Source organism: Onychostruthus taczanowskii, unplaced genomic scaffold (assembly GCF_017590055.1).
Source record: "Onychostruthus taczanowskii isolate IOZ18803 unplaced genomic scaffold, ASM1759005v1 scaffold33, whole genome shotgun sequence".
Lineage (NCBI taxonomy): Eukaryota > Metazoa > Chordata > Aves > Passeriformes > Passeridae > Onychostruthus > Onychostruthus taczanowskii.
Window position 1 is genome coordinate 1805266 of NW_024500683.1, and position 23522 is coordinate 1828787.

Genomic DNA, 23522 nt, shown 5'->3' on the forward strand with positions numbered 1-23522 from the left:
ATCCCGCTTGCGGGCGCGTTCGTTCGGCAAGAAGAACCGAGGGAGCGGCCGCCCTCACTAAAGATGGCGGCCGAAGGCAGCCCGGCCGCAGCGTGGCGCTGAAGCCGTTTCCGCCCGCCCCTGCCCGTCACATGATCGCCGGGGCTGCGGCCGCCGCTGCCCGGCTCCGGCGGGGCAGAGCCGAGCGGGCGGGGAGCGGAGCGGCGGGGGAAACTGAAGCCGAGCAAAGCCGAGCACAACCGAGCCAAGCCGGACAGCGCAGCGCCCCCGGCCGCAGCGGTGGCGCCGGGCGGTCTGGCTTTGAGCGCGCTGCGCGGTCCGGGTGGCAGCAGCGAGATGGAGCCCGAGGAGGGAGAGGATCGCACCCCACTGCTGAAGGAGCCCCAGCCCGACGCGGGTGAGACGGGCGGCAGCTGCCCCTGTGTGGCGGCGTCGCGTTGCCATGGAGGCGCGGGCCGCGAGCGCCGCTGTGGGGCCCGGGGTCGGTGCCGCCGTGCCACTGCCGGGGTGACGGGAAAAGCGGAGACGGGCCCGGGGGCTGCGGGCAGCGGTGACGGGAAAAGCGGAGACGGGCCCGGGGGCTGCGGGCAGCGGTGACGGGAAAAGCGGTGACGGGAAAAGCGGTGACGGGCCCGGGGGCTCCGCCGCCCGCCCGGCCCGTTAGTGGCGTTCGCTGCCGGGGACGCCGCGGTGCCCGGGGGGCGCTGGATCAGGCACGGCCCCGAGTCCTGACAGCGGTCGCGGCTCTGCCGGTGGCTGGGTCAGGCGTTCAGCCCTGTCAGTCACCAGCCCTCGGCTCGGTGTCGTTGTAGTAAAGACATTCCAGCCCAAATACCGGTCCATGCATTAAAAGCTACCGGCGTCCACCGGATGGTGTCAAAATCTCATACGAAGGCAGAATTAGAGTTAAGGCTAATTGCTTGTTGCAAGTATGGAGAGGAAGGAAGGTGAAAGGATGCACACAGGTAGGAGAGGAGGCTCGATATACGGTCAGAGCTTAAAAACAGAGCCCGCATGTTTATATTTGTGCTGTTTTGCTTCCCAGAATGTACAACCTATAAAGAGTAGAGTAAGATTTTTAGTTTCTTTAGCATGCCATGCAAAAATGCTCTAACCTACTTAGCAAATGTGCAACTGCATCAAGGGATCAAAGGGTGCTGCTAACAAAATGGCTTTTAAAGTGCCAGAAGGAGAGAATTTAAGCTCAAGTCTTCCTAAAGCAATATGTTCTTAAGTTTGCACAATGCATCAGGCTCCAATTGGAGGTGGCTCACCTCACCCACAAGGAAAACTATTGCAGATGAGCAACTTCCTTTAAACTGCCGTGCAGCTTGCAGCACAGACCCTTTTTAACTGTAATTTAAGAGTCTTGGTAAATTATAGCTACAGTGCTTGAAAACATGCCCCTGAAATCAGAATTCACTATAGATATAGGACCAAAGACTGCTATTCAAGGTAAGACCTTGAACCCAATGCTTTAAACTTTGGTTAGCTGCTTTAAACTTTTGGGGGGTGAATGTCTGTGTCTCTGATTATATAGCACTCTCCTGAAACACACCTATAATCTTCTGTTCTGTTAACCTGATCTAATATTCTTAGATATTTCAAGTGCACATGATGGAATGACAGGGAACCAATAATTTAGTAGCTGTTTGCTTCAGACTTCAATTCTACCTGTTTGTTAGGTGTTTTTAATAAAATGTTTACAGTTGGAGAAAAAAAAAATCTGACACTTGAGACATTTAGTTCTTGCACATCTCTTTTGTGAAGCTTGCTCTCCATGTAAGTTGTATACCAGTAAGAGCCTTGTAGAAGAAGAGTAATGGATGTTCCAGTTAATCTGCATTTCCAAGGAAGGGAGTTATATCATCAGTGTGTTATTCAGCTTTCTGTTATTATTGTCTAACCTCAGCAACTAAAAGAAGTGGAACAGTTAAGTAGGTTTACCTGTAATTATATTCAATTTTATAGATTATATGATTTTACATTGTCTACTTAAGGCAAATTGCTTTTTAAACAACAAAGCTACTTGACCAGTTTTTGTGTAGTAAGTACTTCCTGTTCTTGGTGCCTGTTGTTTTTAATGTAAGCAATAAAATCTTGGCTGCTCTCCCTCATGTTATTTAAAATTCCAGGATGGCTTTTTCAAATGCTCCTGAGGCAAAACTTGCAATTACCACAGATCTGGAAGGGGTTTTGCATATTTGTACAACAGCCTTGTTTATTGTTTATTGATTAAATGAACATAGCAAGTGCAGCATCTCTGTGTCATTTTAACAACTTGTGCAGCCATAATGAACTTCACATAAAGTTTGTCAGGATTAGAGACTTCAAAAATGGGAAAGTTCTGTTAATTTCATGAAAAACAGTCTTGCAGAAAGGCTCTGTTGGTGTTCCCCTTGAAAAATAAAATCACATAGGCTTATTCCTTGTTTCAGGGGAGTTAATGGGAAGGTATCTTTGTCCACAGGGCATGTCCTTTGTTTCTTATTGCAGATCAGAAAATCCACTCAAGTGACATACTGCAGTAGCAGAGGAGGCTCTGGTCAGTCCTGTTGATAGATGTACTTGTTGTAGTCATCATTTGAACTCTGAGTATTGAAAGATGAGATCACTGTAGACTGATGCAAACTGATATGATATCTGCTGATCTCCAGCCTTCCCAGAGTTTCAGACATCCAGGTTATAAAACTTCTCGTTAGTAACGTAGCTCCCTCACAAGAGGGGAAACTCTACACTCTACTTGCAAATTCAGCAGATTGCTCAAGTAGTTCCTCCTCAATTTGACATTCCTGCTCAGTAGTTTCAGGCATTCCCAGTTCATAAAGAGTAGCTGCAGAAATTCAAACTCTTACAGCTCAGGTCTGGTTTGGGTCTCCTGGCACTGATGAGTGCTCTCTGCCAAATGCTGCTGTGTACTGCTGTAGGTAATCAATAACTGTCTTACACTGCAGAGTCTGCCATCTGTGTATAAACAACTGACAGAGCTGACTTAATGTCACAACACAGATTTTATGCTGAATCTTAGGACTCATTTCCTTTGTTGCCTTGTGACGGCCAAGAGGGTGTACTGGGCAACTGGGAACCTGTTACTGTTTCACAGTGCCACCACAGTGTTTGCCATTCCCCTTTGGTAGTTTTGGCAGCTGTCAACAAATGCATATTCCCTTGTAAGCAAATTTATAGAAGGAAAATTTGTCCTAGAAAACAGCCTGAAGTAGCAATGTCTGTTCTTCAGCACTATTTTAGGAGTATTTGTATTTCTTGAGCCATTTTTGTGTATATTACAGGTTTCCCACTAATTGTTTTTGAGGTTTTTAAAGTGTGAAATTCTGTCTTGAATGAATATTACAGTGTTTTGGAGAGGACTTCTGAAACTGTGTTTCTAAGTCCATTTCCACAGACCACACACTACCCATCCTCTGCAGTCCCCACTCTAGTGTGGGTAGCTGCCTGTTGTCTAAATGAGGATTACATTTGCTTTGCACATCAGTATGAAAGTGGGGTTTGAAATTTTTTCAATCATTTTCGGACTACACCCCTATGGAATAAACCCCTTAAGAAGAAAAATAACCTTGTCTCCTTGTTAATTCTTTATCTTACCCAAAGATTTCTGAGAACCTTAGTAAAAACTGCTGATGAATTGTTCTTATTCGGTTAGATCTGTTAAATATTTTTCTTTTGCTCTCGTTTCAGTCCCTGCATGCTGCTCAGCTCGCTACAATCTCGCAGTGCTGGCCTGTTTTGGGTTCTTCCTCCTGTATGCATTGCGTGTGAACCTCAGCGTTGCTCTGGTGGATATGGTAGAACCTAACACAAGCTCAGCAAAGAATGTGACTTCCAATGTGTGCCCAGAGCATTCCTCCACCATAAACGTTCCTCGCAACACTACGGTGAGATCTCAGACATACTGTCTTGTAATGTGGCATGTCAAAGCGGTTTTAGAACTCTGGGATAGACAGAACCATATTAGGGTGGCAAGAGAACAGGCTGGTTTTTACTGGATGGCCTTTCCAGTGGTTTTTTTAAAGCTATTCTGGGAAATATTAGCCTTAAATGACTAGCTAATTGAGAAGTGCTGTGCTCAGGGTCAGTTTTTTTACATACTTCTTTTCTGTGCTATTCCTTAGAAATTGGCTAATCTGACCACGTAGATCTACCATGACTCACTGTTTTATATGCACTTGTCAATTGTTACTGTTATATCTGCGTCAGAGCTCCCATCACTGTCCAATTTGCCTGTTCTGTGTACAGTCACAATGGCATGAAATTTCATTACAAATTAACATGTAATGTTTCTCTCTTCACTTTTTCAATCTCTTTCCCAGATCATGCATTTTGTCTTTATATCATTTACCTCTGAATTCCAGTAATCCTTAAAATCACACTTCTTAACTGAGCTGCCGGATATGGAAAAAAAGATTTCTTAAAAAAAACCCAACTTTGTGAATTTGAACTTGCACAGATCTTGTCTTGTAGTTGAAGTAGTCATGAGCACTCTTGCCATCTTCCTGCTTTCATTTTGTTTGCTTGTTTAGAGGTCATTTATTATTTATCACAAACAAATTATAATGGTGAACTTTATGGGAAGATCCTGACTCATCATTTCCGTGAAATATGTGCTGCTCATTTAAATGTGGAAAAATTGGTCTTTTGGAAGTGATCCCAAATTTCAGAATCACTTTATTGGGCAGCAGTTCCTGTCTTCTTGCTGGCTTCCTTTATAGCTGCTGATTTCTATCTCCATCATCTTCACTTTTATTTCTTTGCCCACTTTGTCCATCTTCCCTCTGTTGTGCTTCTCCCATTATTCCACCTACCCTTGTGAACCCTGTCCTTGACTGCTCTCCTTCTTGACATTAAATTTAAGCACCTGCATCTCCTTATTTGTTTTTTTTTAATCCATAAATTTTCTGCAGGTAGAGCCTTTTTATAGAGCATGACAGAATGTCCACTCTGTGATTCAGAAGTGGGATTTGTACTCAGGCAGACTTACATAGTCAGTACCTGTCACCTAATCCAAGCTGTTAGAATTCAAAAAGGGATAACTGACAGAGCACTTTATTTCATGTAGATTTTCATACTTGGGTTAGGTATGTCCAAACAGACAAGCTGCCTGAACTAGCTTTTAACACAACTTTGATTGCAGTACGGGTGGGTGTAGAGAAACCCTAGGGAGTACGTCAAAAAAAATTGAAATTTATCTATGAAGGACTAAATAGGTGATCAATATAATAAAAATTACATTACATTACATAAAATTACATTACATAAAATACAGTCAGAGAAACTGCTATCTTTAACTTACTGCATTTTGTTGGGGTTTTTTCTCTTCTTAGGGAGAAAAGTATTCTTGGGATGCTGAGACTCAGGGATGGATCCTTGGTTCTTTCTTCTATGGCTATATCATTACTCAGATTCCAGGAGGATATCTTGCAAGCAGAATTGGAGGCAAACTGTTGCTGGGGTTTGGCATCTTTGGTACCTCTGTATTCACCTTGCTTACTCCCTTAGCTGCCAATTTGGGAGTTGGCTACCTCATAGCTGTCAGAGCTTTGGAAGGACTGGGAGAGGTAATCATGTTTCCTCTATGTAATTCGAAAATGTATCTGAATAATTTGTTTAAAATTGTAGTGATTAGACTCTGTGGGGGTTGTTATGCTGGAATAGTATATGGATTGTTTCATTTTAGTGGCTTATTTTGTGGTTTTTAGAATAATTAAAGCATTTGCACTATATTTCAGCCTAAGCTTTTCAAATAAGAAATGTAAGGATACCTGAGACAAAACTATTCGCATTTTTCAGAAACCAGGGCCTCGAAACAGTGTTGTTTGTATTGTTGTTGCTTTTCCAGTATATAAGCAGGAGAAATTAATTCTGCCTCCTTATTCTCATGCCTTGCACAATTTTTATAAGTGATTTCTTGGTAGACAGCAAACTCATAGATTGTATTACTGCTTTTTAATGAAGCATGCTTTGAAACATGTAAAGTTGAAGTGAGTTCTAAAACGCTTGCATTTCAACAGAATGAAATGGTGTTTTCTAGGGTGTTACCTTCCCAGCTATGCATTCAATGTGGTCTTCTTGGGCTCCTCCACTGGAACGCAGCAAGCTCCTTAGTATTTCATATGCAGGTGAGAAATTCCCACGCTGATAATGGGATTATAAATTTTTACTGTAGTAACAGGGAGGATTGACTTAAATCAAAGGGATTTATATTGTAAATTTTAATCAGCATTTAATCCAGAAAGTGTAACATTAAAGTAAATCTTGCTTTCTATCAATTTTCTTCATTTATTCATGGTTTTTATAACCTGACAAAAGGTATTGATCTACAAATAAGTATAAACTTGGGTCTAACTTTGGTATAAAGTGGTGAAAATAATTACTGAGAAGCTGATTAATAGAAGATACTGTAAATAAAAAAGACTTAGCATTAGGAACAAAAAAGCTGTGACAGTCACAGGATAGAGCTGTTTGGTTGGGTTTTGGAGGGTTTTTTAAGTGTTCTTGGAGGAACTTGGGGAAGAAAACATCAAATGTCACATGTATTGCTGCAAGAGCTCCTTGTCAAAGTTGAGTACTCTCTGACCAGATTGTCCTAGATATTCTGTGTCTTGAAGGTGTTATGTTTGATATCACATATACTTCTTTGAAGATACTTGATGTTACACAGGATTTTTCATTTAGCAGAGTGATACAGAATGTACTGAAAGCACAGTAGAGGTATAAGTTAGCACTTAGCAAATGTGAGCTGACACTGAGCAAAATACAGCAATTGCAATACATTTCAATTTGGGTTGATTGCAAGTCAAGTCTGTTGTTCTCTCAGAAATTCTGTTGTTTAACTTTTGTACTTTGTGTTCGACTGACCCATGTATTCACTCCCTTCTTGTCAGTCTGGCTAAGTCAGTGAGACAGTGTAACTTTTAATGAACTGAATGAGGAGAAACATTTACACCACCAGCTGATCCACCGGCATGAATGCTTACCTAAACCAAAGCCACCCTCTGGTGCCCTTTGTGTTGAGATAAAGTCAGCTTCTTTGCAACAACTGTGGTTGGTCACACCCAGTGTTATTCCCCAAGTGATGGACATGTTGCTCTTGCCCCCCTCCACTGAGCCTTCTTTTTAGAGGTTTATTGGTCAGTCACGTTGCTCAGTGCAGTATTTGAGGGGCAGGTGAAAAATATAGGTTTCTAAATTTGCTAGTCAAAATTGATATTATTTCTTTGAGGATGACAAATTTTGTATTCAGTTACTGAAGTAATGGTTTACTTTGCTCACTCTTATTAGTAATAGTTTGGTTTTTTGTCAAGAAGACAGGTCTATACAATGTGAACTTCAGCTACAGTTTGTTAAGGAGCTAAGACAGTCTAGTGACTCACTTTTCTCTGAGGGATGTAGCCTTAATCCTATTTCCTCACTTTGCTCTGAACCAAGTGTCTCATCACTCATTGAAGTGACCCTTCAAAGAGCTACTTCACCTTATCTAATGCATCAAAAAACTTTTTTCTTTCTGTTCTTTAAAAAGCTGTTTTCTACCTTGGTATTTAATTAAATCCATTTTAAAATAAGTCTTCTTCTGAGACCCAGCACACAAGTTAAGCAGAGCAAACAGTTGGGATTACATTCTACTACATTTAGCAATTGGGAACTTTTAAACTGTCCTTTTGTATTGTGTGAAAATGTATGCTAATGTACTAGTGAGAAGAGTCTGTGGCCTTGAACAGCTATAGTTAGCAGTCAGGGTGGATAAGATAGCTTGTGTAATCTGGCACGCTGTTTTCCTTCCTTTCCTTCCACGTTGGCAGTCATGTGGTCTGTCGTTAATTTAATCATGGTCGTGTTGATTTTCTGAGAGAACGTGTGATTGAGGTTATATGTAGTTGTTATTTTGATTTATGTTTTGCATGATGTATGTGGTTTTATTCATTGTTGGAGCCTTCTGCCTCAAATAAAAATTGTTTCCATGAAGATGAAGTCTAGGTAGCCAGAATATCAACATAATATTTTCTGAGTTGAGATTAAGTTTGGAGAATTAATTTTACAGCTAACATTAAGAGACAAAACCTACTGTTTTTTACCAGTAGAGTGTCAAGTATGTAAATACTTTCTGGTTTAGATTTTGAAAGGGAAACACCTGCCATCCTTATTCTTTGCAAAATGTATGTTGAATTATAAGCACAGGAATAGTCTTTCTGGCTTTTGGCTTTATTCTGAACTAAAATCTGCTCATCTTTCCCTTCTCCCTTGATCCTAGACCCTGTCACATTCAGGAAACATGGAACTTGAACCTACTGGTTATATATGCATGACTTCTGCTTCCTGTTTCTAGCATTCCTGGTTTTGTGGAGCTGGAAGGAGATACGAAAAATGCAAACAGACTATATTGTCCCATTATACTCCCAAGGCCTTAATTATACTGTGTTTAGCTCTCTCTTGTTTTGCAGCAATACCAGTTGACTAATTTGCATTGGTTTAGATGTGTTAGCGCCATCACTTTATTGGGACAAATGTGCCAAGAATGCTTATCTTTTATTGCTCTTTGCTTGTAATTTGGGCTTCTTAGGGCTTTATGGCTCTATTTGCTTGGAGCTGCCAAGGCAGCTCATTGTGCCTGTGTTTCTTTAAAGCAAAGCACAACCCTCTAGTGGCGGTGACAGTCTTTATTCATGATTTATTACAGAAAAATAAAATAACTCTGAAATGGCACTTATACTTAAGGGGTCCATAGGAGATCTAATTACTTTTCCACTTTGTTTTTCTTTCTTCTGGTAGGTGCACAGCTGGGAACTGTTGTGTCTCTGCCACTGTCTGGTTTAATTTGTTACTATATGAACTGGGTTTATGTGTTCTACATATTTGGTGAGTTTGTGTTGTTTTGATTTTTCTTAATTATTAAAAGTACAATCCATATTCTTTTTGAAAAGCATATCACAAAAAAACTTACTTTAAGTTTTAAAGGCGTATTTGACATGTTGGGTTGCTGTTTTATTCCTTCTGGGCAATTAGAGATATTTAAGGCTAAGTAGATTCCAGTAAGTGGCTCAATAAGCCTTCTTCCAGTGAGCAAAGCTGTCTCTGAGTTGGACAAAAGCTGGTACAAGTCAAATGCTCTTAACTCTCCCACCACTTGAAAACAACAGGCTGAAATTTCTTATCTGAAGTGTGAAATTGAGTTAATAACTTTAATCCCAGGAATAAATCTCAACTTTGAATGAAAGAATGTGTGAAAAGTTACTGCTGCTTAAAATGTAAACTGGAAAATCTCTAGCAGTCACAGGGACCCTGAAGGAATGCATAGCATGTTTACTGTGACTTACATTGTGGAAGAAGCTGAAGCAGAAAATTTTTGTTTTAACAGCATGTCTTAGCTAACGACTTTTACCAGTCTGTTTACGTGTCTGTGCCATTTTATATTCTGCACAGGAAAGGGGGAATCAGAGTATAAGACAAGAGTTACATTTTCCTCAAAAAAAGCCATCTCCAGTTTTTTACAAATCACAAAGATTCAAACCAAAGAACTGAACAAAATGAAATAAGTTACATTGTTACAGTTGCATAAAAGTGCAGTTAATTTGGACTGATAATTGAAAAGTTACCTTTTTTCAAATGACAATTCTGGGGTTGGCTTAAGAAAGAAAAGGTGGAATAGTACATCAATTAAGCTGCATGTAATGATATTCTGTATGTGTACACAGAGTATTTTTTGTTATTAAACTTAATGTGAGCTTTTTATTTCCTGAGAGTGAGACATATCCTTTGTGGCTTTTCCATGTGCCTGATAAAAATACAATTATGTATGAGCACACCGCTTTCTTGCTGTATGAAAAACTTCAAGTAGAGGAAGAAAAAGAGGAAAAAAAAAAAAAAAGAAACAATTCTGCTTAGTCATCTTCATTCTTTATTGTATCTAAATGTGTATTGTTAGGCCATTTTGGGGAACTAGTGTTTGTAAGTAGATAGAAAAATAATGTTCATTAAAATTATATTAGAGTATTGAGAAAACACTTCTGTCTATATCATCTGAGAGTATTACTCAATAAAAATGCTTTTTTAAAATTTCTTCACCCGTCTTTTCACAACAATAGGTGCACTTGGCGTATTGTGGTGGTTCTTCTGGATGTTATTGGTTAGTGATACACCAGAAACTCACAGGAGCATTTCACATGCTGAAAGAGAATATATACTGTCTTCTCTAAAAGATCAGGTACAGCACTTTGGTAGAGACCAACCTGCTTAAGTCTGAACATAAACCACAAACATGGTCACTAATGTCATGCTTTGTTTATGGTTTGTTACATGTTTTGTTATACTTTCTTATATGTTTATGTAAGCATGTTTGTGTTTAGAATAACATGCTTAATCTGAGATGGAGGCAGGATTTTGCAAACAATTTTGTTTTTAAATAGTGCAGTTGTTAACCGGAAAACAATCAAATAATCAAAAGCATTGATAATTATGCTTTTTGTTACAGATGTTGTTGAGGTGCTTTATTTAAAAAACTTTGTATTTAAAAACATGCTCAAATCTGTCATTTTATACTAGATCCAGACCTGTATAATGTCTTTAACATTTGCAATACAATATTTTACAGCATTTCTCTTTCTCAGTGTCATCTAGACTAAGAAATAGATTACTATTCACAGAGAAAATGCCAATGAGCCAGTTCCTGAAGCCTGCATAAGATTCATTCCTGTGACTGGAGGGATATGTATCTACAAACAGTGAAGTTGGCTGAGAGACTTAATCAGTTAATATCTAGGATTTAACAGGAAAGGTTCAGCTAAATCAACACCCAAGGGGTGACAAAATATTTAATTATTTGTAATAAAAGCAGACGGCATCAAATTTCAACAAGGGAAGGCATAATTTTTGAATTACAAAATGTAGTAGTTGGTTTACTTTGGAATAGTAAACATCAGAGCAGTAACATACTTCAGTAAACCTTCATTGAGAACTGAAGACAGTAATTCATTCATTGCTGATGACTTGCATCTATCAACTGAGACTTATTTTGTGCCTTTCAGAACAAATCACGAGCATAGATTTGGTTAGCATCAAAACCACTGCATTTAGTAAATGTTCATATCAAAATCCTGATTTCCTTCTTTTCTCTCCTGTTTGCCAGCTTTCTACACAGAAGTCTGTTCCCTGGAGACCTATGCTGGGGTCCCTTCCACTCTGGGCTATTGTTGTGGCACACTTCTCTTACAACTGGACTTTCTATACACTTCTTACACTCTTGCCCACATACATGAAGGAGATCCTGCGATTTGATGCACAAGAGGTGAGATACATACAAATATAGTAATTTTCTTCTGAATTAAAGAAACTAAATCACCTGCTGTTTACAATGGAGGAAGCTATTTAAGAACCTTGGAATATAAAGGTGTAGCTGGGAAATTATAACCCCACACAATTAAGCAGATGCATCAAATATGTTGCCTGCCTTATAATTTCCACTTTATGGATTTATTTGACATTTACCTTAGTGCTAGCTTTCAAGTTAAATTTTCTGTTTGAAGATGCATGGTACCCATCTTTACCTGCTCTGCTTTAAAACAGTAACTATGAAAATATTTCCCCTGTTATATGGCTTCTATGATTATTTCAGATTTTACACCAAGTTTTATGGCTTCTGAAATAGTATCTACTTCTTTGCTAACTCATAAAGAAGAACATTTCCAATTAAAAATAAAACTAAGAAAACCATTGGACAAGTGGCATGTTTGAAACTATTTTAAGGATGGGGGCGAAAGGGACCAGAGGAAGTTTCATTCTGATAGGATCACTTTCCAGATTGTCAATTTCTTTCCTCAATGAGCAGCACAGGTAAAATACCTTTTCTTACTAAGGTAACTGGATGAAACAAAACCATAGTCTTAAGGTCCAGATATAGTGTTTTCAAGGAAATTTTATAAAATTATTTATCAGGGGAAAATTAGGGTGGGAAAGATGGAATATTCTTATTTATAGCATTTACTTGACTGTACTGGTCTGTCTTTAATAAAACAGTTTTGGTGATGGCATAGCTTACCTGGAGAAACTGGTATCGCTAAGATAAAAAAGTGCTCAGAAATTGCAAGAGGTTTAACATAGTCTTTTCCTGGTTTAGCAAACCAAACTAGTTTAGAGCAATCTGAAGATGAATATCATCCAAGAAAGAGGTGATGCCAGCAATCTTGGGAGGAGAAGATGGGGAACTTTAGCATTAGAACAGAAGGTTGCATTAGGGCGAGCTGCAAAATGGTTGGAAAAAACTAACTGAAGTTGCTGGTTGGGCTCCTCATTATGGCTCTTCAGGTATTCCCTGAAGAGGCATCAATATCTCTGAAAGTCATTTGCTACCACAGCTCTCAGCTGCATGTGTTTTGTAAAACACCATTGCATTAAATGGTAACAGGTTCTGCTGTGAAGTGGTTTCCTTTGTCTCTGGGTTATGCTTTTTCTTTTTGGACTAGCTTAGAATACTGACTGTTGTGAACACCAAGAAAAACAAACTTGTTTAATAGTGTTGGACTAAGTGTTGCCACATATTTAGATGGAAATTGCATTACCGTTTAAAATATTATACACTTGTTGCTGTTCAGTTTCCTTTCTAAAATACAGAAATTAGTTAAAAATAATGCTGTCTTTGAATAGTGCTTCAAAAAAGTTTTTTCATTACTGAGACTGTCTCTATTTTTCAAAACTTTACTTACTGTTTTTGAAAACTGAGCACTGAAATCCAACAGGCAGCATGCTTAAGTACTGATAAAATGGACTCCAGGTGAGGATGAATTTCTAGTTTCATTTAAAATTAAAATTTCTAGGGAATCTTTCACTTCTTGGCAAATATACATTTCATACTAGTGTATAAAGGTCATACTATTGCTACTCAAGTACCCCTTTTGAATCACAGATGAGATCAAATTATAGCTCTGTTATCAGTAACTATCTATATTTTTTTTGGAAAGGCTATAAATGTGGGCAGTTTAGTAGTACCTTTTGTTTCCCTTCATCAGAAAATCATGTAGAATCAGGCAGAGGTCTAAGCAGCACATGTTTAAAGTAGTGGGAATCAGCTGGTGACTTGAGTGTAAGTAATGTCAGATCCTGAATAACTCACTTTTGAGATTGTGTCCAGCCTAGATGTGATAAAAAGTCTGAGTTCTAGATTTTGTTTCCATTTACAGGCAGCACCAGATGTTTCAGCAGATGGATAAGAAATAATATAATGCAGCAGTAGTACAAAACCCAGAGAGTCTGTGTAGTTTTCAAAACTCTGAATAATATTTACAGCTTCCACTTATTTTAGTAACTTGTTTGATATTGGTATCATAGCAACTTCCACAATCAGGTTAATGTCCACAGGATACCTTCAGTTACAGTTTTCTTTTTCCTGAAGTTTGTTGCTGATCTAAACCTTTGAGTTTTTGGTCTCACTGCATTGGTAGTTATGGATTAAGTCAGGATTGATTTGTCATTTTAGTGTTTTAACTGTCTTCTTTTAACATCCTTAACAGAATGGATTTTTGTCTGCCCTGCCTTATTTTGGCTGCTGGTTATGTATAATTCTGTCTGGCCAAATTGCTGATTATTTACGGGAAAAACAGAACTTCTCCACTGTTTGTGTTCGCAAATGTTTTACCCTAATAGGTAGGTGCAAGTATCGTCTCTTGGAACATATAATCTTACAAAATATAATAATATCAGTTTGGGAAAATTTAAGGGCTTGTGGGAGTAGCCTAACATTCTGCTGTGAGATGAGGCAGCATTGTGTTCCTCTCACAGCTTGAGAGGAACAACTCTATTTGTACATTAATGTGTCAGGAGTAAATCCTGTCTTTTTCCATGAGAAGCAGGCCTACTGGATAAAAGAACAATAAGAGATTGTCAAAAGCTTTTTTTAGGTCAAGATAAACACAAGCAAACCAATCAAATAAATGGTCATGTAAAGTCACCATAAAAGGGTGAATGAAACATTGTTATCAGAAAAGGTTTATCAAACTGACAGGATTATTGTTGTGCATGAGCCTGTTCTGTTGTTCAGTGTTTTGTTTATCTCAGACTAAAGTAACTGAATAGGAATACACTTGCAAAATTTACAATTGCCACCACAGTAGAAAGTCCAAACAGAATCCAAAATGGTCTTGACTAATTGGGCAGAGAGATGATCTGAAATCACCAGCAGATCAGCCAGATCAGGCTTTTAATGAACACAAGTAAAAGGCTGTATTTAGGAAAGAAGTCAATTGCTGAATAAAGAGGGGACAGTAGAAAAAAATTGAAGGGAAAAAGATACTGATTAGGCACAGGATCCACAAAACTTGCAGCCCAGTTTTTGTATGGTGATCCTTGCTGCCTGCTCAATTCAGCTGATTCAGTTGCTTTCTTTAAAGCAGCTCTTATAACCAATTCTCAGTCATTTTGTTTGTCTTCAAGCCTATGCTATTTTGGTGATTCAATTTACTGCAGGGCTGCACACCTCCCACCCATGTTTGCAGAAAATGATGTTGTTTTAGGCAAAGCAGGACTTAGGTTGGCTTCATCAGCAAAAGCATGTACTTGCAGCTGTTCACAGAGGTCATGACGGGGTCATGGAAATGGGCTCTGGCACTGGGAAACAGCTACCAAAGTTAACTGCAGATAGGAAGCAGTGTGCATGAGCCCATGATGGCTGATAAGCTGTTTCCAGTGCCTCATGCAGCATCTCTACAGCTATCTTGGATTCACCCAGGGTTCACAGTGTCAGGGCAGCTTCAATTTATTTATAGCAATAAATAAAATTAATTTGTGAGGTAATTTTCAGAACTTGTTGATTTTTGTTAATTTTTTTATCTAGTTTGTTCCTTGCCACTAGAGTGGGATATTTCTGACCTAGTTGCTGTTTCCTGAGAAAACAGTTTCGCAACCCATCTGCTCTTCCTTTTAACAAGGATATGTAGTGATAGGACAAGGGGGAATGGCTTCAAACTCAAAGAGAGTAGATTAGAATTAGATAATAGGACGAAATTCTTTACTGAGTGGGTGGTGAGGCACTGGAACTGGTTGGTCGGAGAAGTTGTGGCTGCCCCATCCCTGGAAGTGCTTAAGGCCAGGCTGGACGGGGCTTTGACCAACCTGATCTAGCGGAAGGAGTCCGTGCCAGTGGCAGGGGTCTGGAGCTAGATGGTCTGTAAGGTCCCTCGCAGCCCGAGCGGTTTGGGTGCCGCGCTGTGCCGCCGTAAGGCGCGCCGTGCGGAGCCGGCTCTGTGCGCCAGGGGGCGGTGGAAGGTGCCGGGAGAGCGCTCGGCTCGGAGCCTCCGAGTGTCTCCCGCGTCCAACGTCCGCTGATTCTGAGGCTTCTGTCTTAAAGGGATGATCGGACCTGCGGTGTTCTTAGTAGCAGCCGGATTCATAGGCTGCAACTACGCACTGGCTGTTGCATTCGTGACCATATCAACAACACTAGGAGGATTTTGTACATCAGGCTACAGCATCAACCATCTGGACATAGCACCTTCGTAAGTACTGCTGAAACTGTTGTTAGTGCATGTGAAATGTTTATGACCCCCATTATTTTCTTTTTGTATTGCTCGGGTGCCTTGGAAATGTGGCTATGGAGCATGTGCTGTACAGGCCTGGAGTGTAAACCCTCAGTAAACACTGACAGTTCCCTGGGTTTACAATATTAAGTACTGTGTTTGCAAAAAGTGCAAGTTTGGCAGAGGCTATGACATAAACAATAGTTTAGAATAATTTCAGTTTTAATCCTGCAGTAACAAATTATATAATTATATATAAATTATATAATTTCTGTAGTTACAGATTTTAATTATAGGCTTGATAGACTCTTGATTCATGTTTGTAATGGTTTTTTGAACTGTACAATACAGTAGTGTTTCATTGTTTTCAACTTTTCCATCGGAGCTATCAACCTCTGGTATGAACATTACCATATTTAAGCACCGTGCATTTGAAAAATGCTCTGTACATTGGAATCTAAATCTTGTTACAAGTAGTTTACCTGATTTGTCAGTAGGTAACAAATCAGGTATGTACTTGCTCTTAAATGAATAATTTTCAAGAATGGAAAGTTGAGACTTCAGGCTGTAATTTGTCCAGTGTGTTGCAAATTCATGATTGGGCAGATCAGTCAGTTTCCCAAAGAGTGTGTATGTATGTATATTCTTTTAAAAGTGCACTGGTAGAAGTCAAGTACTTTGCTGTGTCATTCATTTACCAGCACTTAGATGTGAGCATTTAAGATGTGAGCAGGGTCAAATGATTTTATGTCCAAAGAAAAGTGTGTTTCAGTATTAATGTGTAAAATGAAAGGACTTTAAGTGTAGAGGAAAAAATATTTTGTAGAAGTAGCATCTATAAAAAAATTCTGATCATCTAGACAACTTAGAGGAAACCTTGCATCCCAGTTGAAGATGGTATTCAGGCTTTGGCAGTTGAAATTATGGTGGTCGTATCAACAGTCATGGATCATTTTTGACTTAACAAATGGATATGAAATAGTGGGAATCCAGTTAATCTTGGCAGGTGAGGTGAGGTAGTAAGCAAGAGGGGAGGCATCAGTGGCCAACTACAAACAGCTTGTAAAGCTGATTTGAATATGAAAGTAAGAAAAATAGCTTCTGTGGTGCACTTTATTTTAAATCGTGTAACTACAGACTTAGAAAATGTACTTAAAGCAGTTCTTCTGGGGTGTTATGGGACCACTACACAACTTCTCTTTCAAGCTTCGTTTTGCAGAAGTTACAACAGTTAGTTTCCAAGATATGTATTAAATGGTGCTTGTTATGTGAGTACAATTTAACCTGTCCATGGAATGCAACAGAGCTGTGACAGGAAAAAGGAAATCATGCAACTGCGGTGTGATTTACACATACAAGGAACTTCTGTGTGTAGGCAATGGCTGAGGTTTCCCAAACCAGGATGTTGTATGTGTCTTCTAATTTTAGATACTTCATTTTGCATTTCAAATATGTGTATTTCAAGAGTAAATTTGTTTATAACTGTATTCAAAGTATTTTAGGTGTTGGAAAAAAGCCACAAGAAGAAAATGGTGTTACACCATGCCGATGCCTGTCAGCAGGCATAGTTAGTTATCTCACATGAACTGCTGCTGATCCCTGTGACCAAATCCCCCTCTATTCTTCCTGCCCTCGATAAAGTCCTGCTTTTTCCCTTTGCATTTGCACCAGACAAATTCCTCTAGCTCTTCTTCCCTCTCAGACAGGCAGAAGGGAGCACACTGATTGCAAGAGGGTGTCTTGCTAGTTCAGAAACTTTGGCCCAGCATTGCCTCTAGAGGCAAGTGGCTGCATATGTGGGAAGACTTTCCTTGGTGGTGATGTGGTCAGGGTGAGTGCTGTTTTATTGAAATCAGTGATTGTCTATTCAGCACACGCATGCTTTACTTCAGGGTAAATCTGTTCAAATGGGGACAGAGAAGGAAAAAAGTTTGTCTTTGTAGCAAAGGTCATATTAAAAAATTTCTTCAGATACAGAAGTGCAAAAAACATCTGAGATGAGAAGAAAAAGAAGACTGTCTTTCCTCTTCCCCCACACTTAATTTTTTGCAACTTGTCAGAACTTTGTTGGATAAAATGATCAAGGCAAATATGCACAATTTCAAGAAAATGCTTGACATAATTGTAGAAATCTAAAAATAGGGTCTGCATAAAATTGTGAAGGAAGCATTGGCAAAGAGTTTACTCAGAGCTCAGTACTTATTTTTCATAATTTACTGAAAGACGTTAGAAAAACCAGAAACTATTCAAAGCAGTTTCAAAATTCACAAATGCCCATTTAGATTGATTAAAAGTATGCTGCCAAGAATAGCAAATGATCACTTTTTGCTACTAAAACTTTCATTATATCAAATAAATAATTATTATATTCACAGGAAAAAAGTTAATTAAAATACTGATGCTTAATTAGCAACAATATTTGCTATGTGGTTTTGGTTGCTAACATGTATTTGTTATGCCATTGGTGAATTGGATTGGGGAAGGGTTGGGGACAGGAGAGAGACAAGATGGTTCTTTTGGGGAATATATATTATATTTCAGCTCTCTAAATCTACATCAGTACCTTTCTATTTTTACACATTTTAATATTGGTGTTACCATGATCCCTTGTAATATTCATGTGGCTCTGTTGTACACTAAATACTTCACATAGCTGTTTTTTTAACTCTTGATTTTACTATTTGAGTGCTCTGCAAGTTAATTTGTATTTGGTTATCCCCACTATGCCATAAGAACCTGACCAACCAGCCTGCTATTGGTTCTGGTCTACAGACATGTCACTTTTTGCTTTCCCTTTTCATATGGGAGTTTCCACTGTGCTAAGGGAGTGCCATCACAGTTATCTGCATCAAACAGCGAGCACTATCAAGAATGCAACCTATGTCAGAAACACTGGGCATAAACAGAGGCATTTAGCCAGCAATTGGTTGCCAAAGATCTTTGTTGACCAGAGAAACTATTAAACTATGTTTAGTTTTAAAAGTGTCTGTTAGCAGTATTGTAGTGCTTAAACATATTGAAGACATTTAAAGTATATTTGGTTCTACTTAAAGGCTTTAAACAGGGTTTTGCTTTATGTCCTTATTTTCCTAAGGGAAACTTCTACACTTTGACATTCAGCTTCATAAAGACCTATTAATTCTAAACCACTTTCCAAGATAGGAAGACTGCATGCTAGGTTTATAAGAAATAAAGAAGTTTTAACTAAAGCATTGCCATGCTTTAACCTGATATGTAGTGCAGAGTTTCAAGAAAAAAATCAACTAGTAGGCTAGATGATTGTTTCCCTTTCTTAGGAAAAAAGTACATGTTTTTCTAATACCACTGGAATGAATATTGCAATCTTTTGTAACAATGCTGTATGGTTGAATTCTCCTGTTTTGGTAAAGAAAATTCCAAAGCTATGAATTTCTTTTTAGTGATGAAATATGTTTCTGTTATGTTAATATTGGTGAGGATATAATTTTACTCTGAACAGCCTAAAATGATCACTGGGATATGATTCCTTTCTCTTAGGGTAAACTGCAGTTATTAGTATTTTGTATGATTCTTCGCCCAACAAATCCACCTTGAAAATCTAAAACAGGGATCTGTGCCCTGGTGGTTAGAAGGTCAAACTTCTGTGGAACATCTGGCTCTTATTTCTCTTCAGTCTCTCTCACAAGTCTGCACTTGCGGTACAGTTTCAAACTTTCGGTATTGCAACATGCCTGTGAGAGAGATCTTGAATTGCTTAGAGATGAGGTGCTGAGACTCAGATATTAAGCAAGTTACCAGCTTTTCCCAGCAAGTTTTTATGGCCGCTGGTGCATGCACATACATTTGTGTGCGAGAGAGCGGCACGTTCATGGAACAGGAGCCCTCAGAATGGAGCTGCAGGAACAGCAACCAGCAGAACTGGTTTAGTCAGACCCATTTCCCATTGGCCTTGACCCACAGAAAGCTGAAGGGAAGGACTGCCACAGCACTCTGAACTCCTGTCTTTGGAATATACACTTTGTAATGTAAGTGGGGTTATCCAGGCACACTGCTGATGGCAAACAAATTTTTAGCAATGAAACCTGAACCAATGCTTACTGTTGGCAAACAGCACTTTGTTGTACTTCTTCTTGTCTTTCTGCTTCAAGGCATGCAGTGTGTCTTTAACTGCTCCAATGTATCCACTCCAGACAGTTTGGCTGTGGCTTAGCAAAGGGGATGCGAGTTTGGATTGTGGATCTTCAGCAAAGCCATAGGCAATTTAAGTTAAATTCCATAACTAGCCTCTGAAAAATAAAGACATGCAGAATAATTTAGGTAGAAAAGGATCTTTAAGATCATCACGCCCAGCCATTAACATAACACTGCCAATTCCACCACTACACTATGTCCCTTAAAATGTATGTGCCAAGCTGTCAGTGAGTTGTTATTAGAAGAAAATTAAGTCATTCACACTGGAATATTTGTGTTTTAATTTCTTTTGTGTGATCAAGATGAGGCCTACATGATCAAGTTAGACAGAATTGTTTCCATGATTGATAAGCCTTACAAGTTAATAAGCAGTGTTAACAACTTCTCTTGCAGGTATGCTGGAATTCTCCTTGGGATCACAAATTCTTTTGCTACTATCCCAGGAATGGTGGGGCCAGTTATTGCCAAAAGCCTCACTCATAATGTGAGTCTGTTTATTTTTTTTCCCATTGTTATATTTTTATCTCAGTTGAAGAGAAATTCCCTCTTCTCAAGTCTGTAGTTTAAATGAAACATGGGTTACAGCTGTAAGTCACATTGCTCCATTGTTGTGAATTACTTAATTCCTAGCTCTTATTTCTCTTGTTTTCCTGATTCTGATCAGGAAAATAAAGGTAAAATCAAAGACCTTTGTAAGACTTGAAAATTTTGCTGACTCACCCCTTATATTCTCTAGGAATAAAATGAATATATTTTTATTACAGTAGAACTCTGATAAAATGCCAGCTAGATGAAACATTTGTGGTATTGTTTTATTAAATTAGAACAAGTTCTTGCTTGTTTTTTTTTTTTAATTAGGCTCTCACGTGAAGTGTGGAGTTCTAATGTCAGCACTTGTTAGATAAGTGAGAAACTAGATTCTAGTGTTAGATTTGACTAACAAGGTGGTGTGGTGATTTGGATAGAAAAAGGGAAGCACTGGGGCTTTTGAGGAGTTTTTTATTACTATTTTCTCAATGAACATGTGAAGATGAACAATCAATGAACATTCTCCTTTTCAAGAAAGGGAGATGGGCTTAGTGATACACTTGAAGAGATAAGTGATGCACTTGGGAGATAAGCTTAGTGATACACTTGAATTTTTTGGAGTTGGAGATCATTCTAAAGATTTTCTTAAAAATCACAGGATCACAGAATATTCTGAATTGGAAGGGACCCACAAGGATCTTTGAGACCAGCTCTTAAGTGAATGGCCCATATGAGGATCAAACTCATGACCTTGGTGTTATTATCACCATGCTCTAACCAAAAACAATCAGAAAATATTCATTAATACTTTCCAATAAAGTCAGTTCTTCCACATACCTTAACAAATGAGTTGTTTCAGGGTATTTTTGTTCAGTTTAGTTGTTTCCCCTCCATACTAATGCACTCTTCAGGTATTCTGTTTTTGTAGTAAGATCATTTATGGTTTTGTTACAGCATCATCTGGAACTTAAAAAAAAAACCCAAACCTTTAAGGCATCTATAGATATTATTTCTTTATTTGAAAAGGAAAAAAAAAAAAAAAAAACAAACCCAAAAGTAGCTACCTTGTTCGGACCAAAAGGCATATGAATCTGGAATGTTCATATAGTAGTCATTGGGCATAGCTTACTGCACAGTGCCGGGCACTTCAGCTCTTGGATCACCTGATCTGAAAGCCAAGGTAGTGTATCCCTTACAGTAACATTGCATTTGTATCAATGGTTCTGCATCTTGGGAGATTAACTGATCCAGGCAGGGTAATGTAGTTCTGATAAGACTGTCTGTGTAAGCTATATTATAAAACTGAAGTTGACTTTACTAATGATTTCATCCTTTATGTTTATAATGCTTTTATGTTGCTGTGAAATCATGCTGAATGGCATTTACATTTAAATAGGCAAGGCATGTAGCATCGATTTTAAAATTACATTTTCTTTAGTGTGAAGCTGCAAATTGACTGCATCTTTTTTTTTTCTTTCCTCCATTTGACAGAATACTGTGGAAGAATGGCAGATGGTTTTCTATATTGCTGCCTCCATTAATCTATTTGGAGCAATTTTCTTTGCATTATTTGCAAGTGGAGAAGTTCAGGACTGGGCAGTCAGTGGATATCACTTGCATAGAAACTGAAGGAGATGTTGAAATACCAAAGCTGTGCTAAATCCCGTTGTGCTCAGAACTGTGTGACCGGAAAAGTGCCTTCCCTGCTGATGCCTAGGAGTCTTCAGAGCTATTCAGTTAACTACTTTATCTCTGTATCTTTTGTACTGAAAAGAATCTGGCAGACTGTGTTCTATTTCCTAACAAGAAACTACTTGGATTAACTATAGAAATTTCATGCTAGGACTTGATATCAAATATATGATCAGAGACATTTTAAATCTGTGTGCTAGGCTCTAATACTTTCCAGTTTTTAATTAATATTTTCTGAATTAGTATGTAGGCAGATGTTTGCTGATACTAAAATGAGAGGAAAAAGTAAAGTGATTTTGTAGCACTGTAAGGAGGAATGACATGCAAAGAATTATTCCCAAAAATGTGTTTTGATTTCCATTATGAAACTGATAGTTTTTTTGCTGTTTAAAAAATTGTAGAAGAGCTCTAATTTCATACAATCTTTTATAGTGATTTTATTTTGTCATTGTTTTAACAATGGCTAACTTCTATTTTATGCACAAGTTTTGAATATATAAACATTCCCTGTTTCCTGAATACAGTTTCATAACTAATACACAGCAACAAAGAAGTAAATGTAGCATTGGAACTAAGAGAATAAACCACGTGTCCTCTGTGGTGCAGGTTTTTCAAAGAGACCTTATTTTTATTTCTCTCTGCAAAGAAGAAGCAGTGCAGCTCAGTGGTTTAAATCTAGGCAGTGTACAAGAGTGAACTACAAATAGAATATCTGCATGATTACCTTAAAATAACTTTCAGTTTGGCAATTAATTTTTTGTCCCTTTAAATCAACGCAGTGGAATTCTTTCCTCTTGCATGTAGATATGTTTGTCAGCTTGTCAGTGCAAATGAAATAAAATAAGGCCAATGTAGCAAATAATGAGGATAATCAATTCTCTAACAGCCTTGTTTGTTAGTCAGATAAAACTAGAGTATAAAAGAACTAGTGCAACAACCTGGTGCTGTTACTCTCCTATCAAGATAGAACTTGACACTCAAGAGCATTCTTTGCACAACACACACTTAAATGCCACAGAGTAGGATTAAAAGTTATAATAATAGTGGCCTTGTTAAGAACAAATGGCTGAATAATGATAGAGCCACAAAACAAAGGAAAATTCCTGTGCCAAAGATTCCTGGATTGGAGCAATTAGATAAAAAGGAAAAATCACTGGGCTCTGGGTTTTTCATTTACCACCAATCCAAAAGAAAAGCCCAGTACTAAAGCTGCTCCAGTGGAGCCTACCTTCCTTCATTTCTAGGAAATGGCATCTGCCTCTCATTTTTAGCTTTAAGAGCCATTTTGTTTTGGCCTTCCTTGAAGTGTCATGTTCTCTGATGGTGGATTTAAACTGTGTTTAAATCTCTGTTTGTGTCTGCAGCATTTCCACAATAAACAATGTGTTGTTCAGATTAAATTAGTACTTATTCAGTGGGAGTATGTTAAAACTATATTGTGTCTTCAGTGTTTCTACAATAAATGGATTGAATATTTACATGTGCATCTGTTGTTGAAAATTACTATCTCCCTGAAGTTAAAATAGCATTTTGAAAGTATGCTGAACAACAAGGTTGGTGACTGGATTAAGGAATGGTTAATGTTTTCATGGAAAATTACCTTCCTCAGAAGTTTTTTCT

General features: G+C 38.5%; 1 protein-coding gene across 1 annotated transcript; it reads left to right on the top strand.

Annotated features, from left to right (window-relative positions):
* Window positions 1–149: 149 nt before the first annotated feature.
* On the top strand, window positions 150–23380 carry SLC17A5 (solute carrier family 17 member 5). The gene is made up of 11 exons (XM_041410710.1): window positions 150–397; window positions 3697–3893; window positions 5340–5573; window positions 6047–6134; window positions 8782–8868; window positions 10095–10213; window positions 11135–11293; window positions 13512–13644; window positions 15344–15491; window positions 20076–20166; window positions 21702–23380. Exons 1-11 carry the CDS (start codon window positions 337–339, stop codon window positions 21837–21839), a joined length of 1455 nt encoding a protein of 484 aa, XP_041266644.1. The 5' UTR covers window positions 150–336; the 3' UTR covers window positions 21840–23380.
* The last annotated feature ends 142 nt before the right edge of the window (window positions 23381–23522 follow it).